Genomic DNA, 27815 nt, shown 5'->3' on the forward strand with positions numbered 1-27815 from the left:
TAAAATCCATACCTTATAAGCCTACAAGAAGTAAAATAAACCAACTGATAGCTCATCTATACAAATTCTATGAAGATTAAATCACATAAATGCTTCACTACAATAAAATTTTGTTTTGCCAAATAAGCAACAATATGAAATCTCCACACTGCAGGTCAACTGCCAAGTATTCTCCTTATTCTCAAGAACAGCTGGTGTTTCACAACTGATAAAAAAATATTCTAAGGTTATCCTAACACAACCTTTCAACAATATCCAGAAAACATTCTTCACATCTGTCCTAAATCTACTTCACTGAATGTGATCAGAAATAACCCAATTAACAAAGGTGAACAAAGGTCAAAGAAAAGACTGGAAATTTCTAATTGAGATGGCCCTTAGCTTTCTACTGATAATTATTCATACCTTCGCCACGAGAAGTCTGCCTGCCACTGCTTTTTTTCTTTTTTTTAGCTAAGTCCACACACACAGCCCTTAGAGGATGCGTCAAATTCTGCTGTAGTGTAACGAAAAACCTCTAGGCAGCCATACATAGTAAAATGACAACACATAACTATAATAAACTAAATTACAATGTAAAAATAACCAAATTTAAACGTTATTAAGCAACCAAAAATAAAACTAAGCACCCATGGTACAACTGCGTATAACTTAAAAACAGAAAAAGTGCTTAAGACATCAGCCTAGCTGTAACTAATGGCGGCTAGAAAATTAGGACAAAACTTCTCCATATGTGTTGATATAAGTGAAAATTAAAGGCAACAATGTGATAGTAGCATAAACTCCTAGAAATGTAACAGTAATTTGATTTTCAACTGAGACCACACTGGTGGTTCTCCCCTTCCCTGAAACAGCGCTGCTTCTATTATACTGCATCACCACCACGTGGCAGAAGGACATACTGCAACTCTAGGACTGCTAGTTGGATAGTTTCATCACTCAAAAATGGCAAATACTATGGACTGATTCCTCCAAAATTCGTATGTGGAAGGCCTAAACCCCTAATGTGACTGCATTAGGAGTTAGGGTCTATGAGGTGATGATAAAGGTTAAATGAGGTCATATGGGTCGGGCCCTAAATCAATAGGGCTGGTGCCTTTGTAAGAGGAGACAACACTGGTGCACTCTGCACTCACACCCAGGAAAGGCCACAGGAGCACACAGAAAGAAGACAGCCAGCTGCACGCCAGGGTGAGAGGCCTTACCAGGAGTCCAATCAGCAGACAGCCCGACCTTAGACTTTCCAGCCTCCAGAGCATTGGGAAATACATTTCTACTGGTTAAGCCACCCAGTCTGTGGTATTTTGTTACGGGAGCCTGAATAGACTAACACAGCAATGCTCTACCTTAATCCCAAAACTCTTCTCTTTATGTCAAAAGGATTTATTTACAACTCAGGAATAAAAGTCAAAAGACTTGCCTTTAAAAATTCTAGCCCCAAAATTTACACAAATTAAAGTTAAGTCTTTTCTGACAAGTTCTTTTATCAGCTAAAAGAGGATATTATTTAGATCAGACATTAAGATTCTTATTATCAAAGGGAACATTTTTTTCCCCTGGATTGTGGGTCGTAAGTATGCCTGTGCTTTCCTCAGAGCAAAACAAAACAGGGGGAAAAAGTTAATATTGGTCCAAATTAGAAAGGTAAATTTTATTAGAAAATAGACTTATGTCTTAAAAATCACTAATTCCTTCTGTTTCCATCTGTGTTTAGAAATATTCACCCATTTACAAATATTCCCTGACTGCTTATAGACTGCTTATATCCTATACATCTACACTCCATTCCCCCACTCTCCATGTCCTGAGAATAAATTTTATTTACTTTCTTACAAATCATGGTGATCCATAATTGTTATGAAATTAGCACCATAAAGATGGGACAATTTTTTTCTCTTAATATTCCAGAGCAGAGAACAAACAAGATAAATCAAAGTGAAAAACTGTCTCAGTTTACAGGTTAACTTCCTCTCCATCTTTTACACCAAATATCGTATTTCTGCATGACCCTGACTCTTTACAATATAGTACATAAAACTTATCAGATGGAGAGTTCTAGGGGTACATGCAAGTACATCCCCTGTGTCTAGGGCACCTCTTCAGTTTTTTCGAGGTTAAGTATTTGATTCCCTCCAAGAAGGTCAAATTACAGAGACAGCTGATCTCCTCCAATTTTAGTCTAAATTTCTGAAATTCCAGTTAATGTAGTATCTTTTCTGAACCTAGACCAACTATCTCACTGCTGTAGGACTAGTCTAACTCCATGTATAAGATTTACAGATCAATTCCTGAGAACGCTGAGGATGCTATGGTTCCTATTTTGACCTTCCTATAAGCAAGAGGACAACATAGTTTGAAGACATAAAAGGGAAGACTTCACAACTACTCTGTTTCATCTCCTGCCATCTACACTGAAGAAAGTGAAAGCTCTCAGAGGATGTGACAATTCCTCGCCTGCTCCCTAAATAGCTTTCAATTTTAAAGGGTAAATATAAACCTTCACTTACTTGTGTATAAAGGTTCTGTCTATAAGCCATTGCAAATAGTTGCTTTAACTGTTCCATACTCAACTTAAAATGCAACATTTTTAATCAATTTTAAAACTCTTACTCCAAAGTAAATAACCACTAATAGTTTTTCTACAGTAAATAACCCCTAGTGGTTTATAAGAATTTTAACCATTTTCCCTCACTAATAATTATACCCAAACTTAAAACAGGCAGTGAATACTGCTTCAGGAAAACAGTGAGTCAAAAAATAAATTAAAATTAGGCAAGAGATCCAAATAAAATATTCCACAAAATCTTTACTGCCATCTCAAAAATATCTTAAAATTCAATCACTATCAGCTTAGACCTTAAAGATACTGCTAATTACAAAGATACCGTTATGGAGCACTTGAGTGACTCTTCTTAACAATTTTATATCTTACAGAGATTAAGTGACTTACCCAAAGTCTCTAAGCTGTTGAGCAACATATACTAACACTATACTGGAACAAAAATCTTTTCACTCCTCTTTCCATTATATCATACTCTCTTACAGCTCAACTTCTCACATGTCAAAGACAAGGCATAATGTAATAAATGACTAGGAACTGATAAGTAAGAATACAGTATACAATATATCACAAGGTACTATGTAATTAATGCCAAACAAATGACAAAGATAGCATTTGCTACTGAAATTCAGACTGCTGTGGGCTAGAGCCGACTGGTTATATTTTTAAATAAATAAGATTTTTAAATAAGGATTAAGTTCATCATTTTACAAATAAGAAACTCAGGTCCTGTATACAGAGCTAGTTGGTGGCAGTCCTTCAAGGAAAAAGAATAATTTGAGCTTGGTCTAGAAAGATACCTACATAGGATTTGAATAGGCCAGAAGGAGAGAGAACTACCCAAGTAGGGAAATCATAGAAGCAAAAGCTTAGAGGCTGAAACAAAGCAGTCAAATTCAGGGAACAAAGAATAAATCCTTTTGACTAAGAATAAAGAAAGAGAAACTTAGGAATGGCTGAGTTCTGTGTTGGGGGTAGGGGAAGCTGTTTCAGTACTTAAAGAATTAGACTTCATCCTGTAAGCAGTGGAAAGCTAGAATGGGTTTTGAGCAACAAATGTAAATTTCTTAGAAAAGCCCAAATTGTGCATTTGTCTGGAAGCCAAGACTGTAAGCATAAAACAAGTTGTAACAGCCAAAATGTTTTAACCAATAACAAATCCAATTCTAAAAGGAAGATAGAGAAGTTATCATGAGAAAAAAAAAAGTTAAAGAAATCATAGAATAAAAAATGGACAATGAAAGAAAATGGAAACAAATAAAAGAAGATGACAGATGCAGACAAAATAATTAAGTTATAAAAGATACTGCTTCATGCAGTCAAGTTCTGAAAGAGGAGTAAATGATCCAAACAAGTCTCCATGGCTAAAAAAAACACACTCAAAGCATAACCACCAAAGATCACTGTTTCCAACTGCAACAACTCACCTCTCTAGCAGCACAATCATGAGGAGCTTCTTCTTTATTTACTTTTCCTTTTGGAAATCCCCAGCCTGATTTTGCTAGATACCCCTGAACAAGTAGTACCTACAAAACAATCAGAGGTAAAAATATAACTTGCCCTCCTTTCCCAAAGGTGTTTTTCTCCTTACTTCAGGTAACTGGCATCACCAATAATTTTATGTAGTACTTGATAAAGTATCCTCCAGAAGGCTGAATACACTACTACTACTAAGGGCATTCTGCCCATTTTGACATTTTTTGTTCAACAACAAAGTGACTTCTTTGCAATAAGCCATACTACAACAAGTATAAATTATTAAGACCCAGAATGCAGACAAAATATGCCAAATCTGGCCTTTCATCACTAAAAATCTAAGTATATTTTTAAAACCTCAGAACATTATAGAAATAACACATATTATCAGGATGAAAACAGCTGATGATCCTTTCACTAAAAACCTTTTATTTTATTACACCCACTCACATTTTCAAGTGTCTCATCAAGAATAATTGCACCATATGTTGGCACTCCCATTTTGTATTCCTTCCATTCATCCAAAATTTTTTCCACATCTTCACCTTGAGGCAGCAAAAACGGACAATGACTGAAGAGTATATCTTGTGTTAAGGAAGCTACTTTTTCCCTTAGTACAGCTTGAGCACTCATACACAGACCTATTTAAATCAATTGTGTACTTCCTATGAAATTACTCATATCTTTACCTCACTTATTCGTGTTTTTGTTTTTTCACATTTGTTTTGAACAAGTCATTGCTAACTTCTGCATTTAGCCTAGACACAAATCAAGTAAGTTTTGAATACTCATTCTGGCTCCCTAAGTTAACACAAACTCAGGAACATGTGAGCATCTCAAATACTTCTCATGAAGCGGGTCAAATTTATCATGTTAGAAGTTGAACAGATACTAAAACCAATAGCAAGAAATACATGCACAGTACACATACACTGGTAAGAGGCAGAAACCATCAGAACAAGTAAAAGGGGCTAACTCTGGGAAGTGGAACCAGGGATGAAGTATACCACCCTACTGGTGAATTTCTTTACCATGTACATGTGTTGCTTTTACAATTAAAAACATTTGTAAGATGAGTATTTATTAAGGACTATAAAGAAAGGTCAATCTGGGTACTAAGGAAAGGATAGCCTGTTTCAAAAGAAATTAGGCATGCCTTCCCAAAATTGGGCACGGTAAAAGAATTTTTAAAAATAAATAAAGCCTAAACCTGTAAAGTTTATGCTCAGGTTTCCAATAGTCTATGCTATCAAATGCCTCATAATTATAACACCATTAATTATGAAAATGTGGGGGAAATTATAATTCATGATAATTTTTCTCAAACGGAGGACAAATTCTTAAAGGTCTCCAAGTCTTTTACGAAAACTTAAATATTCTGTGTTTCATTTTTATTTTAATCTAAAAAATATGTAATAAGAGCGTATTTTCAACCTTTTGGATGATCACATATAAAAACTACTACACTACTAAATTTTAGAGACCATACTGGTGCTACTAGTACTTTAACTGCTGTGGGTTACTAAAAACAGAAGAAACATAACATGCAAATTGTGCATTAAGGCCAAATAATATTCCAATGTAACACAAAAAGGAAGATTTCATAACAGACAGAGCCAAGAAAAGTGGTGTGAAAACTGGTAGTGCAGGTGCGTCAGAACACCCTCGAAGAAGTCAGCATTATATTCACATCGTGATCAATGGTTTGGTTTAAACAAAAATATCACATTAAAAAATCACATTAAATTCATTTTTTGAAAATTGTATGAGTTCTATAGTTTTGTGTTTAAAAATTTGTTTTGCTTTTATAGTTGTAATAAGAACTAAAGAGGTTCTCACAGAGCTCAAAAAAGTCAACCATCTATGACAACACTGTAATTAAAAGACAAGTGTTAGGTTCATCTCAATATAATTATTTCATCCCTTTATTTGGAGAGGGGGAAAAAAATAAAAGTTTCAATATAACATTAACCATTCCATGAAGCCCTATGGTTCTACACACCAGCTTGCTAAGATTTTGAAAGTTATTTCCCAGTGAAGTCTGGCTTGATATGTTTAGTAAAAGCCCTTGTGTGTTTTAAAATCACCATCAATTATTTTGACTCTAAGTATAAATATGAAATAAATGGATATTTTTCCATTAAAAACTTAACCATAGAGAAAAACATTAAAAAAATACCAGAAACAGAGATAACTTCCAATAATTCAGAGAAAACACTTAACCAGTTTTTTTCTTTCTCTTCCTTCTCCCTACAGTGTTCCTAACAATTTTAAAGTGTATCTATGTCTCTATAATGAAGTTATCTCATTTTTCTACCCATTAAACTTCTTTAAAAAGAATTAAAATTTTTAAAAAGGTTTCACAAGATAAATTGAATTAACTGCTAAAACCTTGGAAATTATTGACACTCTTCATTTATCCACTTTTTTTCCTACCCCAAAATTACCACAAAATAAGTGGGTTGATGAACCAACCAACTACAGTTCAAGACACACTTGGAATTAATATTGAAAAGAACCTGCGAAGTACTTGCTCAAGTCTACACAATCAGCAAGTAACAGAATCCAATCCAACATGACATCAATTTCTCTACTGACAACTCTTCAATCCTCCTCCATACTCAACAGTACATAAAATAATGCAATTCAAATATGGGAGTGGAAATTTTTAATATCATTTTTATTTAATGAGACAATGTATTTAATTAAAAAAACCTAGAATACGCACTGAGTCATATTAATTATCTTTCTAATTTTTACTAAGATTCTTACTTCATTACGGATTTTCTTAACCACCCAAATCAAATTATTTTGCGTCTTAAGTCTAGGTTACTGGGCCTTACACAGTAGCTCTAAGAGAAAGACAGAAGGTGACAATGACTACATAAAGAATGTAAGAAGTTTTAAGTACATATATCTACTTGTATTATATACATCTTTTTTTTTAACAATTCAGTGATTTTTTAAAAAATACTTTTTTATTCTGACATGTTTGCAAAAACATGTCAGATCTACTGTAGTTATAAATAAACATTTAGACAATAATTTCCATCCAAATTCCTTCTGTTACCAAGATGGTATCAATTTCCCCTTGGACAACTCATCTCAAGTTCTAGCCTCAGTTTCATGTGTCCCTTGTCCTTCACAACCATTCCCACCTCTGAGACCAACTCCCAGGGCAACATTCTGGACCTTGCCATCACTACAATTGCGAGAACAGTTTGATTAGAATAAAACATCATGACCATAATTTTCTATAGCATTCTTTTAATTACTCACATAATGCTGTTATTCTACATCAAATTTTTTTTTTTTTTTTTTACAGTTTTCCTTTCTCCATATGACCACCCTCCTGCTTTTATCTTCTTCCCTAAACAATATGTGTGGTCAAATCACTTTAATCAATGTCTTAGCAATATCCCAAATTCCCTTGTCCCACTGTTCTCTGAATATAGCTCCCTAGCAAAATCTCAACCCATGAACAAATGCAGGGATATCTGTTCTATACCCATATTGCCAATTGCTTAATGAAGAAAAATCACAAGACTGCATGCACAATTTACAAAAGAGAAAAGAGGCACAGAAAAGCCCCACAATTTGCCCAAGGTCACTGGCAAATGGCATATGGGATATGAACGCAAGCAATGTGGCTCAAGAACTCATTAACTTTTACACAGTCTCACCACTTCAATATCCCACAGGTACCATAAACCATTATGTCCATAACTGAACCCATCATTCCCCCACCAAATTTCTTCTCCTTTACTTTTCTACAAATGGAATGAATGGCACACCCATCCACTCAGCTGCTCAAATCAGAAACCTGGGTGCCATCTTTGATTCCTTCCACTTTTCCTCAGACATCCAAGTTATAACAAACATTACCTCCTAAATATCACTCAAATTTAACCTATTCACTTTTATCACTTCTATTCCATTTTTCTCTCATACATTAATGAAATAGCAACTTAACTAGGTTGCCAGTCTTACCTTCCTCCAATTCACAGTCTACACTATTTCATAACTGTCTTTCTAAACAACCCAAGAGAGAAATAAAGGAAACGTGGCAAAAAGTTAACAACGGTGAATACATAAGAAGGGTATAATGGCAGTTGACTGTAATATTCTTTAAACTTCTGTTAGGTTTTTCCCAAAATAAAATGTAAAATTTAAAAATCTCCTATATTCTCTTATTATTCTTATGGATAAAGTCCAAACCAACATGGGCTACAAGAGCCTTCTTTCAAAGAAAACTATTACCTAATTCCAAATCTGGGTTGAGTAGCCATCTTTCCTATTCCTACTGAACCCTATGCTATCAAAACTATGAGACCGCTCTGTAATCATGTCCTTTCTTGTCTCTCATCTCCTTGAAGGGGCTGAATCTACCTTGTTCACTGCACAATGCCTGGCATAGAGGAAGCACTCAATTATTTAACGAAGCCTACCATATTAGCAAGAAATGTTTACTTCAGTTGTATGGAGGGAAAAAACCTAATTAAAATAGAGGCCTTTAAAAAATAACAAGGAAAATTTAAAACTCACATGCTTACACACACAAAACCTTATCCAGAACCCCCAAGTATATAAAGCTGCTTTGGCAAAACCCTACATCTATGCAAAACAAACCAAAATCACAGAAGAGGATCTGCCTGTTTCTAAAACTAGATTATAGCTCCTCAAAAACAGTCTTCTGTGATTTCTTCACAGAACCTATTACCAAGACTTTAACAAAGACATGCTCAAAAATGCCATTGAAATCTGTCTCTTCAGTCTCTTCTGTGTAGTCCCTCTACTATGGGTCAGGACCTTACTGCTACAAATCTGAAGTAATGTAACGGTCCTCCTTGTGGTTCAACCTTTTCTACAAAGTAAGTATTCTTAAATACCACTATCAAATGATCTGAGTAATATTCCTCAGTCTTGCTCAAAAACTTTCAATCATTAACAGTTAAATAGAATAGACAGAGTTTCAACCATTTTCTGCAGAGCCCTAGGGGGTTCCTCATTTCACAGGGCTAAAGAAAAAGCCTAGGGAGCCGAGTATGAGGGTTATTTTAGGTTACTTATTCCTATTACAACTCCAGTGTAGCACAGTGAACTTGTGGGTACAATTTCATCTGACAACACAATTTATGGTTTAAAAAAATGACTTAGAGAATAAAAATCAAAGAACTTTGGCTCAAGATTTAAAAACTCACAAACCCCCACTATATACCTTCCATCCATACCTCCTCTTAGATCTCTGTAAGAACCTCAATATAAACTAATTTACTTCTTGAGATAATCCTTATCCTTTCTAACTCTCCCATTTTCCTCAATCCCTTTTCTTTCCCTGGAACCTATTTCCCTACCCCGTCTATTTAGAAAATTCTTTATTTCCTTAAAAACACAGGTTTGCCTAAAATCTTTTCATCTTGTGCCAAATTCTAAAAACATTTAATATCATTAGCATTAGCAATTCATCTTTTTGCCTTATAACATAGTTCTTTTATAATCTTAAATATTCATGTGACTTTTATGATTAACAAATTATGACAAGTTTCTATCTTATTTGTAAATAGGGAGGAAAAAAAGCCTCTCTGAAGGCAAAGACTTCTTTGTATTTCTCACAGAACCAAAAACACATCTTTAAACATAGTAAGTATTCAATATTTAAGAATTTCTATCCCACAAAGATGGTAAATCTGAATAAAGATCATCCAGTTAAGAGGACCAGCAAGAGGATAGTAAAACACAGATCAGTTCTAGAAATAGGCAAGTTATTTCTGAAAGAAAATCAAATTTAATGCTAATTATCAGTGCACATTTCAAGGGGTTACCTACATAGTAAGAATACAGTCAGCCCTCCAGTATCCACAGATGTGGGACCCACAGATATGGAGAGCCGACTGTACTAGACCATATTACATAGTCTAAAAGACTTAAGCATCCACAGATTTTGATATCCTGGGGAGGGAGATGGGTCCTTGTCCTGACTACTAACATACAACTATACTATCAAACTGTGCCTACCACAATTAGGGGCAAATCATTATGTTTTATATATTTGACAATTTTTAGAAATCAAGTATATTTTATCTAATATGTTATAAATTCCAAAGACAAACAAAAGGAAATTTGTGCTAAAATATCTTATTAACAAGCATGAAAGACAGTCATTATAGTAATAAAAAGGATATCAGCTTTAGCAAAGTCTCTTATCCCACACTGAGGTAATCCTGGTGTGTTCTGCATGTAGAAATCCAAGTAAAACCAATGGGCAAGTTCAATCTGAAAACACACTCGGATAGCATTGTCTCTTTCCTCGCTGGGAATATGCAAAATAAATCGGCTGTCAAAAACAAAAAACATAAAAATTACATTTACAAATCATGACCATTTATTTCAACCTTTTTAACTGCTCCATCTCTGACCCACCAATATAGAAAAGGGACCAAGAGTACTGCTGGTCAAGGAAGCAAAGCGAATAGGAAATCACTATAGGGAAGATGAAAAGAGGTACCACATGCATTTCATTTATAACAATTTTTTTAAAACTGCTTTAGTTTTAATTTTTGAAACATCCACTGCATTTTTAAAAAATAAAGAAGTTGCTTTTGTTAAAGCTAGATCACTAGTATAACAATTAGGCAGCTGCTGATAATCAGGTTCTTTCCTGTGAAGGTCTCCGAAAATGGAGTTTTCTTGTTTAGCTTTCTGAAACAAACTGCAGAGCAGGCAGGGCTTTCTGGATGACTCCTTCTGAAAGAAGTTTAGAAAACACCACACATTTTATACTTATCATTCTTCCCATCCTTTCAACACGTAGATGAACTAACAAGATTCCCAAAGGGAGCTGGGCTTTGGCTCTACACACCTTGGGACCCGCCACCCTGCCCACATCCTGCCCCCGAGGGAAGGTGCCACAGTGATCTGCAGCATCTGCCGACATAGTGCAAAGTACTGTGTACAAGACGTGTTTTCTAACCCATGCGAGTGCAGTAGTCACATCTCCATGTGGATGGCATGACTGTCCTCAAAACCAGCTCTAGGCATTCACCGCGGCCTGGCTGGCTGCCGCACTGCACTGCCCGAAGTCATGGTTGTGGCGATGAGGGTGTGCTTGTTCTGTGGTGAAGCCACTATGGGATTAGAAGGACATGTGATCGGGGAAGATTCTGTCACCACTACCGGTCAAGGAGGGAAGGCTGTCACTGTCATTCTCTCTGCTACTCAAAACCGTAGATTTTATGGTCCTAACTCAGTCTTCAAACGACATGAAGGTTGCAGAATTCCTCCTGCCTCGAGATTCCTGCTGATGGCAGAGCGCAGGGTAGACAAGGCAGCTGAAGTCTTCCATCCCACCTGAGAAGAGTGTTTCCCAAGTCTTCTTGCAGAGGTCCGACTGCGTCACTTTCTCATCCCACTCTCCAAGTTGTTCAGAAGTTTTCATGCAGGTGTTAGAGACCTGCAGGTCATGCCAACTCTAAGACAGATTCTGCTTCAGGCTCTCCAAGGCAGCCAGGCTTGGCCTCCATTTCAGCACCCCACAGAGCCTCCCCTCGGCTGCCAGCACCTATAGCAGGGTGACAGTTTCCTCTGCCACCTTTGCGAGCTCGACCCTGACCAACTCCTCCTCCTCGGCCCTCCTCAGACCCTCCACAGCAGAAGCCTGGGCAGCCACTGCTGCGTCAACAGGGACATCCGTCACAGAGTCAGAGAGCAGACCTTTGTTAGGAGAATTCAGACTGCTGTCTTGGCCAGTGGAGCCCATGTCGAGGCCAAGCAAACTACATCAGCCCACAGAACCACCTCAGCTGTCGCGGCATTACTCATGAGAGAGTTTCTTAAGAGCCATCTACTCTCTGTTCACAAGTACAGAGATGAACTTAAGAGCTCACTAACAATAAATTGAAAGTGAGCAAGGAAACAACTTTTGCTAGGATTTCCTCCCATGTCCGGAAACATTTTATTCTTAAAAAATACGTGCAAATATATTCATACAATCAAACAGGAAAGATGTTGGCTGCTTAATCATCGTAGTTAAAGTATTACAAAGAAATAAATTAATAGACTCATTAATAAATTAGATTTCCTAAAGAGCTCATCTGAAGAACCTGAGTTCAAAATAACTTTCAAATATACTCCCTTTTAAAGCTTTTGCACAGCAAAGGAAACCATAAGCAAAACAAAACGACAATCTACGGAATGGGAGAAAACATTTGCAAATGATGTGACTGACAAAGGCTTAATTGCCAGAATATATAAACAGCTCATACAACTTATTAACAAAAAAAAACCCAATCCAAAAATGGGCAGAAGACCTAAATAAGCATTTCTCCAATGAAGACATACAAATGGCCAATGGACATATGAAGAAATGCTCAATACAACTAATTATCAGAGAAATGCAAATCAAAACTACAATGAGGTATCACCTCACAACAGGCAGAATGGCCATCGTTCAAAAGTCCACTAACGTTAAATGCTGGAGAGGGTGTGGAGAAAAGGAAACCCTCCTACACTGCTGGAGGGAATGTAGTTTGGTGCAACCATAATGAAAAACACTGACTTCTCAAAAAACTAAAAAAAGACTTACTATACAATCCAGCAACCCCATTTCTGGGTATATATCCAGAGGGTATATATCCCCAGTGTTCACAGCAGCACTATATACAATAGCCAAGATATGGAACCAACCTAAATGTCCATCGACTCATGACTGGATAAAAAAGTTGTGGTATATTTATACAATGGAATACTACTCGTCCATAAAAAAGAATAAAATCATGCCATTTGCAGCAATATGGATGGACCTAGAGATCATCATTCTAACTGAAGTGAGCCAGAAAGAGAAAAATACCATATATCACTCATATGTGGAATCTTAAAAGGACACTATGAACTCATCTACAAAATAGAAACAGACTTGCAGACTTAGTAAACAATCTTATGGTTACTGAGGGAAAGAGGGGAGGCAGGAGGGGATAAATTTGGGAGTTTGAGATTTACAAATGTTAGCCACTACATATAAACAGATTTTAAAAAGTTTCTTTTGTATAGCACAGGAAACTATGTTCAATATCTCATAATAATATTTAATGGAAAAAAATGTGAAAATATATGCATGTATATGCATGACTGGGACATTGTGCTGTATACCAGAGACTGACACATTGTAATTGACTGTACTTCATTTAAAAAAAAAAAAAAAAAACCCTTTTAAAAATCCTACATTGTCCTTTCCAAGTACATTCAGAGGGAGGGGAGGACATATTTATTTTAATACATAGTACAAATGTACACTATATTACACAGATGCATGTACAATTAAGATAATGAAGCCCTTTTCTGTGCAACAAGTCAGAATTTACCTGATATAAAGCATTCATTAACCAACCACCATTAAGCTTCTTCCTGGCTTAGTTTTTGGTAATGTTTTTTTCTAGTGACCTTTGGAGACAGACTGAACTACATAAAAGAAATCCATTGGTTTTTAGAGTCATTTTTTAAAAATTAAAAACAGCATTACCTGGTTTGACCACTTTCACTATTCACTAACTGTGGTGCTAAATGTTCTTGGTTCTTTTCAAGTTTCAAATCAAACATCAAAAAATGCTTTTAAATTATAAAAAATAATGTACATTCCAAAATCTGATTGTGTAAGTAAACAGTAAGACATTTCAATATAGAAAAACAACAGGGGGGAAAGGAGCTTAAACTGCACCTACACTAAGAACAAGACATGTAACATGCAACTCTGGTGGTGTTATCTAAGACATAAAAATCTGAACTCTTCTATATGGCATTCAAGATCTGATGCCTGCTCGCCCGCACAACACCTATCACTCTATATATACCCAGCAATACTTAATTCTTGGAAGTGTCCTAAATTGCCATCCACACATTATATCTATTTTTCTCTTCTCCTGTCCATCTAGCTAACTCTTAATTCATCCCTTGTGACTTACAAACACTATGTCTCCTATGCAGGTACATCAGACTCCTCTGAACAGATTTATATACTCTCTCAACCCCTTCTCCATTACAGCCATTATCTGATTTTTACTATTATTGTGTCTATACTCTTCCAAACTAGTTCACCAAGATAAGACACTATATTTTTGCATCTATTTTCCCCACAATCTAGCAAACTGTGTGACATATACTGGTGATTTTAATTAATCTTTGAAATCCTTACATAGGTTCCTATTCCTGGTAAGATGGAACAAGCACACTCCACTCTGTCCCTCCCATAAAATGCAGCTATAAAACCTGGACAAAATACATAAAATAGCTATTTGAAGGCTGTGAAAAGCAAAGAGCAGCAGGAAGACTGGGAAGGATGAACAGTAACTGAATTTACCAATTTTCCACCCTCCAGTATCCTAGAGGACAGAGAAAGCTCCAGAAAGCCCTCCAGTTCTGCCTCAAGAATCAGGAAGTCTAAAGGAATCTCCTAACTCTGAGACAGAGGGGGAAATTCCCCCTTTCTTCTTTCCATTCTCTCATGTCCCCCAGTCCCGAAGCAATGCCATACTGGCAGCAACAGAGGCTTTAACTGGGATCCACAGAGGTTAAAACTCTGATGGACAAGAACCTTCCTCTCCTATCACAAGAGCTGGGTGTTCCCAAGAGAGTAGGGCCAACCTCCATTGCTTTTTTTTCTCCTAGTCTCCAGTCACTTGGTCCCAAACATGAGCAGAGTCACATGAACTGTGCAGCAGAGTGCCTTTCCATTTTTGCCATTTTTCAATATTCAATCTCCTCAAAAGGAAGAGTCAAGTACCAAGAAGACAGCAAAAAAGGAGCAGCTCAGGAAAACAGTCCCATGAAATTGTTTACAAACTTTGAGGCTCAACCCCAAGCTGCACAAACTTGCATTAGACTAAAAACAGCAAACCACAGACTTTATGAACTGAACTATGTATGAGACAGACCACTGCCCCAAGTCTCAGACTGACCAGTGGATGGTACACAAATAGCACTGCAAAAACTAGCCTTTCATTTGATTTGTTTAACTTACACCAAATCTCAAAAATGCATCTGTCTGCTATTTCTTATTTTCTCAGTTTGGGACATTTGGGGACATTTTCTATTGATTTCTACTATGGAAATGAAGAATCAATTCTATTCCTCCCACTCTCCTTATACACACCCTTCTCATCTCTCCATCTTCCCAACAAAATTATATCTTAGTTTTGGTTAGTTTGTCAACTTCAGCACTATTGACACTCCGAGCAGACAACTCATGTGGAAAGGAGCTGTCCTGTGTGCTGTAGGGCACTCAGAAGCATCGCTAGCCTCTATTATTAGATGTCAGTAGCACCCTCCAGCAAGCTACGTCAACCAAAAGACCTCCAGACACGGCCAAATGTTCCCTGAGGGGAACAAAAATCACTCCCAGGTCACACCCACAGGGTTAGATCAGTATTTGGTCTTTACATTACTATGATCCTGTAAATGCAATTCACAACTAAGCCATGCGGTAAGTTACAAATGTTTTTCCTTTCAAGCATAATCCTTTGTTCTCCCACTAATTAATAAATATCTTGTCACTGTTTTTGATTTGTTTTCTCTATATTTGTCACTAATTCAATCTTCCACTAGTTTCCCAGATTTTTTTCTCAAGATGTTAATTCAGACACATTAGTTTAATTTTGAAGACTATCGCTGAGCCTTCAGATCTGTTCCAATCTGGACTAGTTGCTGTCTTCACACAATACACACCTGTCATCCTATGTTGTCCTTTCACTAGCATCCTATGGTCCCTACGCCTCCATCCTGTGTTAATCTCATGTTTCTTCTATCTTGTCTTCCTTCTCAGCATACTTCCTTGTTCTCACAAAGTACATCCCTCCACACTTCCTGGAGAAAGGATGCAAGGGAGATTAAGCATTAAGATGTTGTAAATTCAAAAATATCTTTACTCTGTTCACACTTGGTAATCTGACTAGGTAAAGAATTCTAGATTGGACATCACTTTCCTTCAGTATTCTGAAGACAGTGCTCTCTTCCACCAGCCTACAATTTTGATGTGGAAGACTGAAGCCACTTAGATTCCTTTGTCTGATCTGTTTCACCACACCCCTCCCCAGACTGGAAGCTTCTAGGTTCTTCCTTCTGTCCTCAATGTTCTGAATCACCTTCCCAGTTGTCTGTTTTTCATCCACTGCATCAGCCATTCAATGGACTTATCTATTTGGAAACTCATTCCTTCAATACCAAAGGGCCTCAGGGACTGATCCTGTGATTCTTCTCTCTGCCAATTCCTCCCTTATTTCCTGCACCCTTCTAACTTTCTGGGAAGTGGCCTCTTGCAAACCATCTATTGAGGTTTTTGTTTCTGCTCATATTCTCATATTTAAAACTCCAAATGCTATTTTTAAGTGTTAAATTATGTTTTCACATACTATTCTGTTATTCCATGACTGTTGCTTTTTGTTGTTAATTTTAAGCTCTAATTTTCATGTTGAGGCCTATTTCAGATGTTCATATTTAAGCCTGACAGACCACAAAGCTAATTAGGAGGGTTGTCCAACTATGAGACACCATTTAAGGTGATCAAACTGAGCCATTTAATTGAGAAACCTCCAATGTCAGAATTTTCAGGTGTTTCCTCACGGGCTAGTCAGATTGCCTAGAGAAGAACTTTCCAATCTCCTACTAGGAGGATAAAGGCCAGTTTGCCACATTCTGGGAGCTGAGCAGGGGAAGGATGAGCGTTTTCAGTATATACACAGGATGCATGAATTCACTTCTGCCACTTGTCAATATTCTCTAATTCTGAAGTAGGCTGACTACTACAATAGTCTCTCATTCAGTCTATCAGGTCTGCTAAGTCATATACCACCCTCCCTTTTGCTTCAGTTTCCAAATTTTGTTGCTCATCTCTTCACCCATTCTTCCTTTTCTTATGCATTTATGCTTTAATTTTTTTTTTTTAACTTGACTCAGAGTGGAGCAGGTGTTTGTGTTCAATCTACTATCTTTAACTAGAAATTCACATTTCAACAAATTTCTACAAGACATTAACCACAATGTAACACGTGGAAAGAAAGTGCCTAAGTCAGAGAAATCCAGAAAAGCCCCAACTGAAGAAAAGCTAAGCTGGAAGACAGGAATGAGAAATAAAACTTTTAAAAAAGCAAACAGCAAAGTCTATTTAATGTAATAGAAGAACATCTAATTTTCTTTCACTCTGACAGTCAAGAGTTTTCCCTACAAAACGGGGGATTGGGGGGAGGAGTAACAACACTCAAGGCCCTTCTAACTTAGATAGGTCTGGGTGTTGACACCTCAAAGCAAAACTCCTACACACTGGTATTCAAGGGCCCCCCAGTGGAAGAGCTAGCTCCTTATCTACTCACATAAAGAAGCCTGTCAATAAATAAGCCCCTCATCTTAAATATGAAACAGCAAAAAAAAATCATCCAACATCTAAGGAAAATTTAAGCCGTGATGAAGAAAAAATTAAACACATTAAAAAACAGGCCCTAAAGAAAAGATAGTGTTAAGGTTATCTCCTAGAACCTTTGTACTGAAAGTGTGGGCCCTGGGAACATAAGAGAAAACAAACAGACATTTCAGTTACATATGGACTCAGAAAGTTGACATCCTAATAACCCCTTCAAAAGAAATTACTTTAGAAAGTGCATCAGCAAAACCAGAATGAAAACCAAGAAAGCATAAAACATGCGATTCAAGAGAGAAGAGATACAACCTAGGAGAGGTGGGGAAGGGAATTCTAGCATGCTAGTTGTTTGGCAAATCTAGGGAGCAACCAGCCTAGATTAGACTAGGAGGGTGGAGGTCTCCAAAAGGGCATTCTCCAGGAAAAAAAAAAAAAAAACTGTAGAATTAGATACTGTAGATAGTGTGATTTAGGCTAAGATGGGACAGATGAGGGGTAGGGTGGGGGAGACGGAAGGCAGCTAGAAACTCTGGACATGCTGGGAAGGGAGAGGTAATGTACAAAAGACTCAGAGTCCAAACATGAGGCAAAAAGCCAAAATTAGAACAAATGGGGAAAAATTATTTCAGGAATAGCTACAAGGAATCAGGGAATAATGAAGAGAGCATATGCTTCTTTCTCCAGAAGAAAAAATTAAAAGGCATCATTTTGACCAGGAGAATTCACCTGGACATTCTCCTTCAAGATTCTTACAAAAGGATCATGACCATGGCAGATAGAAAAGAAACAAAACCCTAGCCATGCAGACTTGCCTCTACTGTGAAAACACTTACATAGTCATGATGCATAACAAACACTATTATAATTGTTCAGCTTTTGCAATGAATCAATAGCAAAAAGTATAAGACTTCATAAGGTTACAAAATGGAATATAAACATTATTAATCTTAACTTTTATGTTAGGTTCACCTGGACCGAAGCTGAGGGAATGGGTAAGAAATGGAAGAAATGATAGGACACTAAATGCCTCACCTCATGAGAGACTCGAGATACTGTTCAGAAGTTCATAAAACTTTAAAGTCACAAAATTAGCCAATGAAACGACTTAAAATAGTGATTTAACTGTACTGGAAGGAGGATGAGGGCAACAGTAAGTGTAAACTAAACCCTCACCTAATAATCTACCAAGATACACTAAGTCTTCAATCTAGTATCTAAAGTTGATAACACAAGAAACTTGTCCAAGTATATTCTACAATATTTAAGTATCCACCAGAATAGTTCAACATGTAACAGGTACGTCTAGAGAGCAGAACTGGGATACAAATGGGTAGGGCAAGAGAGTGTTGCTTTCCATTTTATAAATTCGTCTGTACTGTTTTGTTTTTTTTAACCTCACAGGAGAGTACTTTTTTTTTTTTTTAACATTTCAAGGCCAACTTCTCTAAGAAACTTTACAAAACAAAGAAAGTTTCGATACATGAAAATTACACTTCAGTGCTTTCAGTCTGTGAATGTTTTTGATGTGTTTTAAAGATTCAGAAGTGTATACATACATATAAATGTATATTGTAATAGCAGGAAAAATACTTTCCAAAATAATTTGTTACAGGAAAAATTTCTCCACTTCACAAGTGTCACCTTTTCAATGTGCCCACAGATCAAAAAAGCATTAGCACAAGGACTGCAATTAACAAAAATGTTTCAGATGAGCTGAACGCTAAAATGTCGAGCTGGAGATGAACACAAATTATTTAATTAACCTAGGCAATCACCAAAATAGCAGCAACATTAGTTGCCGGAAAATATCTTTATCCTTTTAACACTAGAGTGGCCTCACCATTTAATTCTTAAAGGGGCTTATAAAGAACTCCAATTACTTCTTTAAGAGAAACAACTTAGGTATAGTTCAGTGGTAGAGCACGTGCTTAGCATGCATGAGATCCTGAGTTCAATTCCCAGTACCTCCATTTAAAACAAAAAAAACTACATCCCCCCCAAAATTAAAAAAAGAATTTAAAAATAGAAATAAAAAATAGAGAAACTGACCAAAGTGCAATTTTCAGCTTTTACTTTAAAAACATGCTTTCCCAATCTTTAATAAGCTAATTTAAATGGTATTTTTAAAAAACTATATATTTGACTTTTGATGTCAAAAATCATGGTGCACTGAAGTATCACCATAAAATGGTGATTTACTTTTTCACACACACATATATGTTTTATTATAAAACAATTTTGGTTCACTAAAACATCTTAAACAAGAGTCTTCCCTTCCTCTCCTCTAATTTCATCCTAGCCATAAGTCACTAGTGTTATTAGTTTGGTGTATATTCTTTCAGACTTTTCCTGTGCGTGCACGCAACCATATACCTGCGAAACACTTAAAAATTTGTTTTAACAAAGGACATCAAATGACTATTACATCTATTAGTATATTTTGTACATCTTTTCAAGACAAGTATTTTCTCTCAGTTTACTGTTTGCTAACTGCCTTAGGAATTTCTAATGGCTGCACAAGTATTCCAGTCAATGAAATGTTGAATATTAAATCATCTGGAAGATAACATTGCATATCTCAGGTTATACATTGTCTAATGGTTACAAAGTTCAGATCTTGAAAACTTAAGTCTCCTGATCTAATTTTTCACATCAAAATCAATCTCAGATTTTACATTTCTCCAAAACATTAATATATGGTCAATGACTGAAGTTGACAAGATTACCTGCACTATGCAATTTACCAAAAACCAAAATAACCCAAAACAAGAAAAACCTCTTAAAAATAAGCAGTAACATTGGAGGCAATATAAAGGGAGTAAAAACAAGACCAAACTCATAAATCAAGAGATACTCAGAAAAGTAGAAAAAACGAACTTTTTCAACTTAAGCTTTATTTTTATAGAAAGCAACCATAAATTGTTAACTGTAAATTTTTTTCTGAAAGAGCCCACAGAAGTCAGAATTGTTAACATTAAAAATGCTTAATCAAACATACTATAAGTATTAACTTGAAAATGCCATTACTTCTAAAACCTGAAGTTTTAAGAAACAGTTACTTGGTTTTGAAATAGAGCAGGACCATGTGGAGCCTTCTGGGGAAAGACATCCCCACACCCTGTCGCTCACCTCTTATTTGTAGAAGTTTTAGCCTCCTAGGCTAAATTTGATTCAGAGAAGCAAGAAAATGCAGGAACAAGGAAAGCAGTAAAGCTAGACAAATAGTTTAGCCATCAAAGAAAGTCAAAGGCCTTTAGTTCCTCCTCAAGGTCTATATGTAATACCCTGAGCTATATCGTTGTGTCAGAGACTAAAACCTTCACCAGGTGGAAGTAGTTAACTGCATGTTAACATCAGCATGCAGACCTCAGACCCTAGAAACCAAAGTTGATAACTGAGATTCCCAAAATGCCAATTACCACACCACCAACCAATCAGAAGAATTTACGCCAGCTGACTCACCCCAGACCCTCTCCCTCACCTTGCCCTTGAAAACCCCAGGAAACTGGGGAGTTCCTGGCTTTTGAGCATGAGCTGCCCATTCTCACTTCTTGGCCCAGCAAGAAATGAACTTTACTTCACCACAACCCAGTGTCAGTACTGGCTCTGCTGCACATCAGGCAGGCAGACCCAAGTTTGGTTCAGAAACAGTTTTACTATTAGTTTATCAAAGCTAGCCCTAATTTTTAAACACATCATCCTACAGAGCCAAAACACAGTAACTGCAAAAAAATTTTCTTCAAAAGGAAAAAAAAAGTTTCTCTATTCCCCAAGATTCTTATAAAATATCTTAAATACACTCACTGGAAAACCACATTAAGAATCTTTATTTAATACTCAGATGTTTAACGTGATGTTTACAAATTATGACACCACTGTTTTGTAAGATTACACACATAAAATCAATTATTTTCATAATGGTTAGTATGACTTCTTTAAATGATGTAATATACAAAATAAACCCAATACAAATGGGAAGATTGGTTTAGATATAAGATTACCTATCTTTTTCTAAACCAATCTGTATCCCTATTAAGTCATACATAATTATTGCTCACCTTTCCAAATATTGTATTTTTCTAACTATAAAAAGGTACATTCTTTAAAAAAAATTCTGGAAACAAGAATAAGAAAATCAAAATCATAATTCCACTTCTGGTACAAGTTCTTCTGGTCATTTAACCACAAGGACAGACATCAAACCTCTTTTCTTTTTTTCTGAAATTTGGGATCATAGAAAATTAGTGCCTTTTAAATGGTTCATTTTAGTCTATCATATTCCAAAAGTTATAATCACACCATCACTAAAGAAGTACAGTGACACTAATTCTTCTTAGTTGCAGAATATAGTCTATTTACCTATCTACATGTACCTTTCTTACATGAAGTTATAACGCGAGACTTAACTTTCCATTACATCCACCTGTGCAGGAGAAAAAACACAAGTATCATAGAGACAAAGGCCTAGGTTTCAAATCTTGATTTTCTAAATTAAGATGAATGTGACCTTGTGTAAATTACAACCTCTGAGTCTGTCAGATGAAAATGGAAATACTGCACCTACCAAATAGGGTTGTTTCAAAAATTAAATAATACACGTGAAGAGAGGAATCAGCGCCTGCCTGGCACTCAGTACTAACTCCACAAACACTAGTTCTTTCCCTCCCATTTAAAAAAAAAGCGTGAAGGCGACACAACCGCTACAGCAACAACTCAGGGTATTACCTCACCAAAAACATTTTCTTTTCCTCAAGTAAAATTTTAAGTCCATTTTACACGTGCTTGGCTTTCTGAAATCATAGCCGACATGAAAAATGCAAACAAGTTCCCTTATAAAAGTATACCATGAGTTAAAACCCTGCGGTTGAGAATTTCCTTTAAGAAGGATAATTAAAGAATTTTTTAAAAAGCAGTTAGACTTTTTTTTTTCCACTTCCAGTGATAAGTTTTGGGATAATCAAGAGAGTAGTTCTTCACAGCAGTTTACAGAGAACGCCACGGATATATAAGAATATTGGAGGTGGGGTTAAGTTTGAAAATTGCTCCCTAGGATTCTAAGACTTAAAAACCCTGGGGTCTTTCAACAAAATTTGGGAATGAGACGGTGGGGAGAGGGGGGAAACGGTCTGTGAAAGTCAGAGCCAGAAAAAGCAATGGGAGGGGGAGGGGCAGCCGCAAAATGCCAAAGACCCAGGTTTCGCTTGCAAGAAAGCAAAATAGTTGAGGAACTTAGAAAATGAGGAAATTCTGGTGCTGCGCGAGGAGAAATGGAGGGGGGCGTGGGAAACCAGGAGACTGAGGCGAAAAAAGTGGGGTGGTGTCGTCCGAGGTAAGGGTCGGCCGGCGAAAGGGAGCAGCGGCGGGACCGGAAAGCCAGGACAAGGACGGGGGCCAGGGGAGGAGACGCGAAGTCGCCGAAACTCAGAGAAAAAGAGCAAGGGACGAAAGGGGGCCGGAGCAGTCAGGGGCGCCGCGGTACCTGCAGAGATCGTCCAGGACGCTGCCGGGAATCTCCACCCGTTTGGTCTCCATGATGAGGACCCACAGCAGGAGCAGTGCATCCCGGCTCCGCGCGGCCGGGGACCGAGGGTACGGCACGGAGACTCCGGCTAGCCGGAGAGCGGGCAGCGGCAGAGGCGGCGGCTCCAACGAAAACGAGAGGGGGAAGGGGCGGGACCCGCTCACTTCCGTCCCGCTACCTCAGCCCTGGACCCCGAGGCTGGGCCGAGGCGCGGGGCGGAGCCCCTGGAGCCACGCCCTTCCCTGCTTGAAAGGACCAATGGGAAGCTGGAGAACAAGGAGCCTGCGCAAGCTAAGCCAATGAGGCGTTTGTTTATTGGTCCGTGGGCTCCAATCCGTCTAAAAGCTGCTCAGCTGCTACTCGTAAAACCAACTTCCCGCCGCCTTTGACTGGGCCTTGGGGTGGATAGGAGCATGCGCACCATGCCTCCTTTGCACTACTAGGAAATCTAGAGAGCTCAGGTTTTCCTAATAGGTCTGAAGACCAATAACCGGGACTTGGCGTGGTTTGCACGTCCTCCCCGCGACTGAGCAGGTACGCCGACCTCTGCACCGCAGAGCCCGTGGGCGCATTCAGCACACGTGTGCATGCACGGTTCCTATCACCAGATGTCCCCCACACACACTCAACGCCAGTCGCAGCACCTCCTGGCCAAGGGCTGTGTCTCCTTTCACTATAAACCCCCGAGAGTTGTAATTTTTGTGGTTGCTGACTTCTGTCACTTTGCGAGCACTCAGCCCTGACTGTGAAGACAAGAAACTTTATCCCAGTATTTGACACCCTGTAAGATCTCAGAAAATATGAATTGATTGAACCTGGACTGGGGCATCTGCCTTTCACCTCCTACATGCTCACAGCATTCCAACCGGCTAGTCCTCATTCATTCCACATCTTAATGGAGTCCAATCAATTTGGGATACTTGTAGAAGCTCTGGATCCTTCCATTTTTCAACTTGCTCGGTTTTTATCAGACCCACACATACACACCTACTCCATTGTGAGCTTAGTCTGTTCTACCATTGGCTCTCCCATCTTTTTGTTGCCAACACACAGCCTTCATACGCCACTTACAAAATTGAGACTCAAGGGCAGTTCTGAATGAAGTAGAAAAGGTAGCTTTACTTTTTTGCCAGGCAAAGGAGGTCAGAGTGGGCTAATGCCTCTAAGACTGTGAGCCTTCTGGGGAGAGAAAGCAGGGAGTTTTATAGTAAAAGTTCAAGAGTTAAAGGGGTGGAGCTAGTCTCCATAGAGATAGCACACAGGGTAAAAAATTGTGGCAAAGTTGTTCTTGTTTTTGCAGATATGGGGGTCCCCTTCCCTCTGCCGGGTATGAAGTTCACCTCCAGCTTTGGGACTCTCTTAATATTCTTGTACCTAGAACAAAGAATACATACGAAGGGGCTTTATGGAAAAGAGCTCTTGAGAAAAACTTACGCAGTTTGAAGTCAGAGTGATACATTTAAGCCTTTTAAGCAGTCTGAGGCCTGCAGCTCCAACAACAGGATACAAGGAAACCATAAGGAGTCAGAAGAAGGGCACTGAGGTCAAGAGGAGGGCACTGGGTTCAAGAGGAGGTGGGGGGGGGGGCAAAAGCAGGGCACTAAGCATGATCCCTGCAGGCAGCACCAGCACCACAATGGGGATGGACACACCACCCAAGCCTCCTCCTTTCCAGCCTAACCCTGGTCAGCAAGAGCATGAGAAAAATCCTTTAAACCATTATAGAGTTAAGCAGTTACAAACACCATTACAGATATCAGATTGTCACGATGACAATAGGGTCCTTCTTGGTTACATTTCTCTTGATTTCTGTCCAAATGCCCACTGCCTATACATCAGGTTCACATTATTTCTCATCACTAACCCTAACCAGTACCTCCACCTCCATTCTCAGCCTGTACAACTGCCCAAGTTTTGTTTTGTTTAGACATGAACAAGTTACTATCTTCTCAGCTTCTGATAGCTCCCCTACATCAGCTTCCAATGTATGATCAAGCCCAAATTTGATACAGGACCCTGTTACCATCTATTTTTCTCTCCTGTTTTCTTTTTTGATTTTTATGGAGGATTCCCCAAGTTTATTTTCCAGCCATTGATAGTTTTTACTTTTCTAGGCTTCTCTTTCATTCTTCAAATATCTCTTGGTTGCAGTGCCTTGCTTCATAGATTCCTTATCCCTATGAGAATACTAATACATTTTTAAAGTTTTTTTTTCTTTCTGGATAAGTCTTTTATTCCTCTCAGCTGCTGTTTCTTATTAATTGAGTCTCCACCTATCATATTAGAATCTTCCGGAGGTCCTCAACTATTCACTCATACTTAAGAGTAGGGAACTAAAAAACCGCAGTCAAATACTATAAAAGCTGATTGGAAGCTCCCACCACGTAGGTGGGACTTGCTTCCTGAGAGATTCACAGTAGGATGATCTGGCTGGGCCACTGGTTGGGAACACGTAGTATCAGTATCTGTAGCTCATTCTTTCCAGCTGGTCAAACTCCCTGAAGAGAAAATCCTCCCAGGCCAAACTGGAAATATTCTGGGAAGTCAAGTGGGGCAGCACTGTCTGTTTGCTTTATTCAATCCTCCTTTGCACAGTACAAGTCTGGTTTGGGTTCCATTAGAAGCAGGCCCTAAGACAAGGGTTTGAGTGCAAGTAGTTTATTTGGGAGGTGATCCTGGGAAAGACTGGTGACAGAGCAGACAAGTGAGTTAAGGAAGGGAAGAAAGCCAATAAAAGGATTACTATCAAGGAAGTTAGCACTGTTGGTTAACTGGCGCTAATCCTGTTAAAGAACTTTGATGGCCATTATGAAACAAACTTCAGAGTTCTCTCATTCAAGGAGTGAGAAAGATGGAATACTTATATACTAACTTCCCATAGCCATTGTTCAAGGGCTCCCCCTAAGGTCTGCACCCTAGTCTGCCACGTGGGCAGCAAGGCGGGCTCTGGTGGCCATAAAAAGGCCTCAGGCAAAGAATGCAGTTGCTAGCAGTTGGAAGTTGTTGGACTGCACCCCACAGGACTTCACACCTTATAGGTGCCCAGCCTTGAGACCAGAGAAAGAAACAGTGAAAGAAACAACGATTCATTTCACGAGGGATCTTACACGAAGGGTCCTGGAGCAACAGCCCCCCGTGCACAATAGACGTCAGGCAGGATACGGCAGCAGGCTTCACTCCTCAGGGGAGAAGGAGGCTACCGTGTATAGAGGGGATTGACAGTCAGGTGGGCTCATCGGTTACCAGGGACTAATTAAGCCCTATAATTAGAGGATTAGATAGTCATGTGAGTAAAGCAGGGACTGGTCAAGCAAGGGATGTACAGAGAGCAAGAGAACAGCCATCTTGAATAGCCTGACCATGCAGATATCCAGGCAGCTTGGCGTAATGGGTTAGTAAGGATGACAGTTAGCCCCTTCAATAGTTCTATTTTGTTGGGTGTGCATTCTGTCTGTCCTATTGTAACAAGCAGGACCCCATGGGGCCTTCTCAGGACAGACCTATCCCCTCATGTCCTCTGCCTGCCTTTTTTATGTAGAAAAACTTTAGCCAAAGAACAAATTTATCAGAGAAGTGAGAAAGTGCAGAAGCAAAGGAAAATAGTTAAACAAGACAAAATAATAATAGTTTAGCCATTAAACAAAGTCAAGGGCCTTTAGCTCCTCTTCAAGGGCTACAGATAATATTCTGAGCTATACATATCCTTTGAGCTGCTTTGCAGATACTGAAACTCCTACCAGGTGGAAAAAGATAACTACATGATGACCAGACAGTAGCCATGACATAAGTTCCATCCTACGTAATTTCAAGAACTGGCCTCAAAGACATGGGAACAAACTGACCCTGGAACTGAAGATTAACTGTATTTAAAACAATCGAGATGACGCTGATCAGCTCACCACATGACCAATTTCAAGATGATTGTCAGAGCTGACTGTGCTGTTCCCACCTCCACCTATACATTCTGAAACTTCCCTTTAAAAGCTCTTGCCCTCTGATCGACAGTTGGAAGTTGGCTTTTGGACACAAGTTCACCTTTTCCCCAGGTTGTTGGCCTCCCGATTAAGCAACCTTTCCTTTCCTACCAACACTTGTATCTCGAGTAATAGCAAGCAGCTGAACCTGAACTCAGTAACACTAACTCAACTTCTTTTCTGTATCAGGGGAGCACCTTAGTGGCTATTTTTCTTAGTGGTCCACTGGTAGCTCAAGTCTGGTTTTTAGAGTACCCAAATGATAGCAGTGAAACAAAGGTGGAAGGCAACATGGTATTTATTCCCAAGGGGCCAGTGGCATTCAAAACAATCAGGTTATTGGCCTCAGGGAAGAATCTAAAGGAAGTCTTCCTGACCCCTTAACTCTCTGTAGTCTCCCAGCTCAGGGGCAGCTATACAACTTCTTTTTCAGCTTTTAGGGTCCAGGAAGTCCCCAAACTCTCTCATAGTGCTAAACCGATCTTTCCCATAAAGAATTCCAGAAATGTCTGGGGGCAAGCATCTTCCAAGTTACTTTCCTGCCCACACCCCATCTCAATCCCACCTCCTCGTATACACATTTCCAGGGGCTGGGCTAGTGCACAATGGAGCAGCCCTTACAGCAGTCCTCTGAGCCATGACTCCCAAAGAACCCAAGGCCTCATTTGCACACAGTTGTCCATAGGTCCCAAAAGCCTGTGGCTTGTAAAAGGGAAATAAGATGGAGTTTGGAGTTGAGGGAAAGGAAGATCCTAGGATTCTTAAATTACAATACTGATATGATTTTTAAATAATACGGTTGATCAAAACCTTTATAGTTTTAACATATGCTATCTCATTTAGTCTTTATAACAACATGCGATAGGCAGATAGTGATTAATAAGGCTT

The 27815-nt window shown here is 38.5% G+C and overlaps 1 protein-coding gene and 1 pseudogene across 6 annotated transcripts in view; both read right to left on the reverse strand.

Annotated features, from left to right (window-relative positions):
* Window positions 1–23177, reverse strand: part of DCP2 (decapping mRNA 2) — a 54000-nt gene extending 30823 nt beyond the window's left edge. For 5 of the 6 annotated variants that reach the window (XM_032476498.1, XM_006192557.3, XM_032476499.1 and 2 more), the window contains exons 1-4: window positions 22912–23177; window positions 10219–10370; window positions 4487–4614; window positions 3988–4086 (exon numbers count right to left, since the gene is read on the reverse strand). In XM_032476498.1, the coding sequence (XP_032332389.1) occupies window positions 3988–4086; window positions 4487–4614; window positions 10219–10370; window positions 22912–22964 (432 nt within the window). In that variant the 5' untranslated portion in view covers window positions 22965–23177. Of the gene's footprint in view, window positions 1–3987; window positions 4087–4486; window positions 4617–10218; window positions 10371–22911 lie in introns of those variants that run through there. The other variant, XM_032476500.1, reaches the window with a different exon arrangement.
* Window positions 10836–12149, reverse strand: LOC102503960 (annotated as a pseudogene).
* Window positions 23178–27815: the final 4638 nt, after the last annotated feature.

The sequence above is a fragment of the Camelus ferus genome, chromosome 3 (genome assembly GCF_009834535.1).
Source record: "Camelus ferus isolate YT-003-E chromosome 3, BCGSAC_Cfer_1.0, whole genome shotgun sequence".
Classification (NCBI taxonomy): domain Eukaryota; kingdom Metazoa; phylum Chordata; class Mammalia; order Artiodactyla; family Camelidae; genus Camelus; species Camelus ferus.